Source organism: Sorex fumeus, unplaced genomic scaffold (assembly GCF_029834395.1).
Source record: "Sorex fumeus unplaced genomic scaffold, SorFum_2.1 ptg000043l, whole genome shotgun sequence".
NCBI classification, from domain to species: Eukaryota; Metazoa; Chordata; class Mammalia; order Eulipotyphla; family Soricidae; genus Sorex; species Sorex fumeus.
The window spans coordinates 30,395,649-30,402,725 of record NW_026606100.1 but is presented as its reverse complement, the minus strand read 5'-3'; the positions used below and the strand labels follow the sequence as shown (position 1 = coordinate 30,402,725).

The 7,077-nt window shown below is 63.1% G+C and overlaps 1 protein-coding gene across 1 annotated transcript; it reads right to left on the bottom strand.

Moving 5' to 3' along the window:
- Window positions 1-1,449: 1,449 nt before the first annotated feature.
- TLX1 (T cell leukemia homeobox 1) lies at window positions 1,450-6,872 on the bottom strand. The gene is made up of 3 exons (XM_056120962.1): window positions 6,299-6,872; window positions 3,987-4,188; window positions 1,450-1,952 (listed from the first exon to the last, which is right to left on the bottom strand). The coding sequence occupies exons 1-3, from the start codon at window positions 6,870-6,872 to the stop codon at window positions 1,730-1,732; spliced, it is 999 nt and encodes a 332-aa protein (XP_055976937.1). The 3' UTR covers window positions 1,450-1,729.
- Window positions 6,873-7,077: the final 205 nt, after the last annotated feature.

Sequence of the window (7,077 nt, the reverse complement as noted above, 5' to 3'; positions counted from 1 at the left end):
TTCCTAAATGCAAAGCCAGGAATAACCCCTGAACGCAGCCAAGAGTGGCTCAAAACCAAAAGTAAAACAAAACGAAAGTTCTGCTTGAACAACACAGAGGATTCTGTCCTGGTTAGTAATTCAGTACAACCAGTTCCTGCAACTTGCTCCATAAGCAATGTCTCTGGTACCCCACTTGGACCCAACCACCACTCTCATCCCCAATGGCAACTAGCCCCACAGGCTGAGTCACCAGCAGTGAGCCACACTCCCGCCACTCTACTCACTGCCCCAGTGACATACAGTCAGACACAGTTATGCAGTTAACATAGATATCTCACACCCGTGAGCATGGAATTCCATCTCACACACATCTTACAGATGATACACGATCACCATCATTTACACAGCGAAATTAGATTCCTTGTGAGAAACGGATACTCTCGTCAACATTAACCGTGATTCTGTCACAATCACAAATATGGGTGGGTGGCTGCACAATGGCTATAAGCATTCAGTCACCTTGACGGTGGTTATACACACCCCCTATTCAGTATGAATGCGTGTGTACAGGCAATAGTTTCTATTTGCAACTTGGGCAAAAACAAGCACCAGCACCCAGCCCTGGCAAACACACCTACCCCTGTAAACACGATGGCAAACATTCAGCATCAATCACCCCCTGATCACCCACAGACAAAGTCCCAGACACAAAGTCTGTCCAACTCCCAGACCAACATGCCCCCTGGAACTCCAGCTGCGGGAGGGGAGCCTGACCCTCCCTCCTTCCCTCTGCTCAGGCATCCCCATCTCCCTCCCCCCAAAGCCCAAATGGGGAGGGGGGGGGGGCAAAGCTCTGCCCTGGCTGTAGTTACTCCGGTCAAAACCTACATAAGTGCAAAGTGCTGGGCTCGGCACCGGAGCAGGTGGCCCTGGCTCCGGATCTGGAGGGTTTTATTACTTTTCCACATAAATTACACGAGCACTTTATAAAATGGTTACACAGAAAACACCTTATAAGTGCATAACTTAAGCCCCCCCACCCCCCACGACCAGGATCTGGAGAAATGGGCTGAGTGGCGGGGGGAGCCTGCCTGTGCGTACCTGGGCGCGGCTAGAATGTGCGATAAGGACCTGGCAGGCCAGGGACGCTGCTGTGGCTGCTGGGGGCGGGTGGTGTCCTCCTGCGGGACGTGTGTTGCTCGGAATGTGTTTCATCTCCTCTGGCCTCTGCAGCCTGTGGAGGGGCAGAGCCCTGTGTTGTGCGCAGGCCACTCTGCCATCTGTGCCCGATGTGTGACTCGGGTGGCCCTAGGAGATGGCCTCTGTGACGGGCTCTGGGTGTCTGCGTGTGATGAGTGGGATACTACGGGAGGGGGTCCCCCAAGGCAAGAGCAAGAGCCAGACCTTGTGGTCCTTGGGTGGGGGCGGGGGTCAGAAGCTTCTTCCCCCATCCCCTCCCCCCTCAACCCCATGTTAAAAAAAAATACCAGAATAAAACAAAATAGACGCAAACTGAGAGGACTCTGAACAGTTCTGGCGGGCGCCGGGGAGGAAGGTCCCAGGTCCCTGTCCTGGAGGCCCCTTTTCTTCTTTTCCACCGAAGAAAGAACAGCGTGGGAGCCCACCAGGCACGCCGTGCCCTTCCCGGAAAGTCCGAGGCGGGAGGGACGGGGAAAGTCCTGACTCTCGGGTCTCAGCGACCCCTTGGACTGGACCCGGAGTCTCACGGGCGGCCGAGCGGCCAGGCTCACTCGCAGGCAGACGCCACGGACGTGACGCTGGTGATCTTGGTGGAGTCATCGGACCACGGCTGCAGGTTCTGCAGGGCGAAGAGCGAGGAGTTGTGCACGCACAGCGGGTCAGCGGGGAGCGGCTGGGCCAGGCTCTTCTGGAAGGCCTCTTGCTGGAGCTGCAGGAGGATGCGGTTCGCCTGCTGCCTCTCGGCCTCTCGCTCCTCCGCGGTCTGCCGCCTGCCGCGGGACAAGCCGTTGACCAAGAGAGCCCGAGGTCATGCGGCTCCCCAGCCCCCAATTCTAGCTTGGGCCCCCTGGAACGCATTCCCCTATTGAAAGGGCCCAGGTTCCCACAAAGACTGGAAATCCCCACTCTCACCCGGGCCCCACAAAAGTAGATGGAACTGCGGCAAAAGTCCACTATTCCCGCGTAGCTGGTGCTCCCTCGGACTCCCCTTCTACGCACCGGCCTCGGTGGGAGCGGCCAGCCACAGGAGGGCACCTCAGCCCTGCCCAGAAAGACCAGGTTCCATCTGTAGCCTGAGAGGCCTCAGCTCCCCACCCTTGGGCAGAGGCCAGGGCTGCTACCTGGGAGCTGGACTGCCCCGCGCCCTCCTCGCTCTGGGCCTGTCCCATCTCTCTTAACTTCGCCACACCCGGTGCCCTGCTGGGACTCCCTTCGAGCTGCCCGGTCTCCTCCCTGGCGACCCAGGGAGGTGGTGACTCACTCATTCCATTTTGTGCCGCCCCTGCGCCCCGTCAACTGAGATCAAACGTCTGTCTCTAAGGTGGACAGACCTAATGGGAGTCCCCCGGGCCTCCAGAAGCAATTTGTAGGCGATCGATGAAGCCGCGCGAAGCCGGCGAGGGCCTCTCTGAGCGGCAGCGGCCGCCGGCCTCTTCCGCCGCCCCTTCTGGCCTTTTCGCTCTGCGCGGCTCTCTGCCCCTGCTCTTCCCCTTCTTCCCCACTTCTCCAACTGCTCACATTTTCTTTCTCTCCCTTTAGGCGCTTTTAGGTCTTTCTGTTTCCTCTCACCGGTGCCCCCTCCCTCGCTCAGAATTAAGGGGATTTGACTGAAACGAAAACGGAGGTTTTAATCACCATAGCTTCTTTTTTTATTCAAAAATCTTCTCCAGGCTGTCTAGGTTTTTTTTTTTCCCCTTCCCTCCCTGAGGTGGGTGTCTAACCTAGCACCCCCCTCCCCCTTTGTATTTTAATTTCTCTCTTTGTCTTTCTCCTGGAACCCCCACCCCCCACTCCCAGGACTGGCGGGGCTGTAACCCGCAGGTCACAGCCCTCGATGGGCCTCAGTATCCCTCTAGCCCAGGTTCCCCCTTTAACTAGCTTTCCAGTAGTCTGAAGTCGTGGCCCTCATCCCTTCCCCCGTGGCAGGAATGTGTGTGTAGGGGGGCTGGAGGCGTGGGGTAGGCAGTGGCTTCCTTTGTGGCCCTGACGGTGGAATCTGGGCAGATTCCTTGCCTTCGTTCAGAAAAAGCAAACTCCAATTCCATCCTCCTGCCCCCAGCGCGGCTCAGATTCTGCAGTGCTCTCCCAGAGGGCTCCGCTAGCAAGAAACAAGCTGGGTGGAAGTGAGTCCAAGGAGGAGGGGCGCAGGGTACCAGAGGAAATGGCCCCCATGCAGCTCCAAGAATAAGGCTGCTGCACAGAGTGGGGGTGTCTTGTGTCCACAGGATAGAGACAGATCTAAAAGGGAAGAGGCCGGAGGTCTGTGCATGAGGGGCGGGGGGTAGTAAGTGGCGTGGGGTGTATCATGGCAGAGGGGAAACCTCTCACACACATACCCATCTGCTCCTAATTGATCCCCTTTGAGTGGGACCTGGGAGCCCCCACCGCAGCAGTCACAGATTGATTTTTCCCCTTCCTGGGTAAGCACTGCGGGCATCTGGGGAGCAAGGAGAGACAGCAGGGCCTAGAACCACAGACCTAGGGCTCCAGAAGTTCTTCAAGAAGCCCCGGGTGGGGCGCAGGGCGACCGCCTTCAGTCTCCCCCAACACGGAAAACTCTCTCTCTCTCAACGCCCAAAGAGCCCTGGGCTAGTACCCGCGCTGCTTCCCCACCCCGGCGCTGTCTACAAAGCCTCTCAGGCCTTGAAGCCTCAGGAGTCGGGGTTCTCCAGCCGCCTCCGCAGCTTCCTGGTCCCTGCAAACCTGGCAGGAGCAGTGAGCTCCCGGGAACAGAGCGGAGGCGGAGGCGCCGAGGAACTGTCCTTCCGCAGCCCCAGGCCGGGGCCTGGCCGCAGCGCACTCACCTCCACTTCGTCCGCCGGTTCTGGAACCAGGTTTTCACCTGCGCGTCGGTCATTTTGAGCGCCTTGGCCAGGGCGGCGCGCTCCGCCGAGGCCAGGTACTTCTGGCGGTGGAAGCGCTTCTCCAGCTCGCAGATCTGCAGGCGCGTGAAGGACGTGCGCGGCTTCTTCTTCTTGGGGGGCGTCCGGTTCTGATAGGGGTGACCTATACGGCGTGTTACAGTGAAGGGTGAGAGGGCCACTGGAGCGGGAGACAGACAGACGGCAGAGGCAAGCGGCAGAGCGTCAGGAGGCGTCCCAGGCCCGACGCCCCGCGAGTCAGCCAGCGCAGCGGCGAGAGCCCACCAGCAGGGCCGCGAGCCTCCCCGCAGCCCTCAGCGCCCAGCCCCAGCCCGCGCTGGGGACCGGCCCCTCCAGCCCGCCAGGCCGACGCCACCGCCGCCGCGCCACTGAGTCCTCCCTAGTCGCGGGCTGCCACTCGCCCAAGCAGACGTGGCCGCCTTCCGGCTTCTCCTGGAGCTGTTTGCTGGAGGAGAGCTAAAGGTTGCAGCCCCCCACCGCCTCACCACCACCCCACACCCCTAGCCTCAAAGGATCCCCCTGCAGCTCTTGGGCCCTGATGTGAGCCTCCATCCCAAGCACAGCCACGGCCCACAATTGGGGCAAAGTACAGATTTGGGCACCCGGACAGACAGGCACACCACAGAGGCAGCTTCACAGGGGACACGGCACACACGAAGTAGCTACCATACACTTCCTCGGAGATACCTGAGGCCTGAAGAGGAATTGTGGGGTGTGGTGGGGACCCCAGTAGGCCTATGTGGAGTTCTCTTCACGAGAGACCCAGGACGGATGTCTCCCGCTGGAAGTTCCACGAGAGCCCTTCAAAAGTGGCCCCGGGCAGGGCCAGAGCAATGGGCACCAGGACTTGGGTTGCGGCGCTAGGGACCCTTGAACGGACCCTTCGGAAAGGCCCAGAAGGAATATGGGTCAGCGGCCACCCCTTGCAGCTTTCCAACAGCTCCCAACTGTGCGCGCAGCACACAAACTCCTGCCACAGCCCCAAGGACTGGGCCGAGAGGTTCCAAAACCAAACCAAATAGGAGCAGGGGGTCGGGGGCGCCATAGGGGATAGGAGAGCCCAGTGTGGTTCTTAGTGTGGTTCTTAGTCTGTGGCGCCAGGGAAGTCCCGCGGGGTAATACGCAGACTCTTGGGCCTCCTGCACCCGCTCTCTAAGGCCCAGCTGGAAAGTCTCGGTTCCGCGGGAGGCTGCCTCTCCCGGGACTAAGGGGCTGGAGCCAGACCGGAGGAGTGCAATCTGAGATTCAGGGAACGCTGTGGGCACAGGGAACGGAAGTCGGGGTGGTTATGGTGGTGGTGGTGGGAAACTGCACGAGCCTGTACCGAGCCCCGAAAGCAGCGGAGGAAGAAGCGCAGCAGGGCCGCAGGCCGCTGCCGCTAAGTGCGGAATCGCCCCCAAGAGTGGTCCTCCCGCCGCTCGATCACTCGATCGATCGCGGGCTGGGCCGGTGTATAATTCACGCCGGAGGGAATGGGACTGGGCCCGGGGGAGCAGACAGGCCGGAGAAAGAAACAGAAAAGGAGCAGGAGGCTCAGCTTCACGTTGCCACCGATCCAGACGCGGCCGGCAGCCGGGGAAGAAGGGCCGGCCTGCCTGCGGCTCGGGGCCTCTAGCCTTCCGGGCAGAAGTGTAAACGTGGGCGCGCGCGTGCGTGTGTGTGCTCGTGTGTGAGTGTGAGAGTGTGTGTGTGTGTGTGCGTGTGTTTGTGTGTGTGCGCGCGTGTGTGTGCGTGTAAGGTCTGGAGGGGAACCTGTTCTTTCCTTCTACCTGGGTCTGCTCCTGGCGCCCGCCTGGCCCGGGGACCAGAGAACGAACATCGGCGGGACGAAAGAAACAGTTTGCTCACCTCGCGCCCCTTCCTCCGAGACTCCCGAGCCCCCAAATGCTGACGAAGGTAGTCGTGAAGCGACGACCCCCCCCCCCCCCAGCCCCATTCCCTGTCCCTGGCTGGGCCCGGGGAGAGTAGATCGGGCAGCTCTTTCCTGAGCCCGGATCGGGCAGGACACACCGCGAGCGGGGACCCCCGGGCAGGCAGAACTCTGAGCCTGGCGATCCGGGGACGTGGGAAGGTGGCAAGCGAGCGGCCGAACTTAGGGGAAGCGAGCGCGCAACGGAGCCCGGCGGAGACGCGGCGCGCACAGCGGGCTGCGGGGCGCCGGCGGGAGCCCGAGCGGGAGCGGGAGCGCAGAGCCCCGGCCGCGGCCAGGCCGGGCGCGCGCCGGCCGGACTCACCTGTGAACCTGTCCTTTGTGTATCTGCGGTTACTCTCCATCCAGGGGAAGGTGAGGCCGCTGAGGTTGTTGACGCCCGGCACGGCGGGCACCGAGGGCACGGTGGGCAAGCCGGTGGCGAGAGGCTGGGGGTGGGCCACCGCTCCGGCTAGCGGCCTGTGCGCCGGCACCCGGATCACCCCCGCGGCGCTCAGCGCCCCCCCGCCCGCGCCGCCGCCGCCCCCGCCGCCGCCCGGCCCGGGGCCGCCCGCCAAGGCCATGTTCACGTTGTAGGAGCCGGCCAGCGGGCCCATGCTGCAGGCTCCGCCGCCGCCCGCCGGGCCGCCCGGGCCGCTCGGGCCGCCCGGGCCATAGGCGCCCGCAGCCCCGGCCCCCGCCCCGGCCGCGGGGCCCCCGCCGCCGCCGTAAGCGTAGGCGCCTCCGACCAAACAGCCCAGGCCGTATTCTCCGTCCTGCAGGCGCGACGCGGGCCCCAGGCAGCCCCCCTGGTCGGGGCTGTTGAGGATCTGGTCGATGCCGAAGCTGATGGGCTCCGCGTGGCCGGGGTGGAGATGGTGCGGACCCAGGTGCTCCATGCCGGCCCGGCCCCGGCCCCGCGGGGGGCCCGGGCGGCGGCGGCGCGCTCTGTGCTGGGCTCCCGGGGGCAGCGCGCAGGGGCGCGGAGGCGGCGGCCGCGGCGGCTCCCGGCTGCGCCGAGACTTGGAGGCGAAGTGCGCGAAGGGCTAAAGTCGGGGGAGGGGAGGAGGAGAGGGGGCGCCGCGTTCTTCCCCTCTCCCGCCG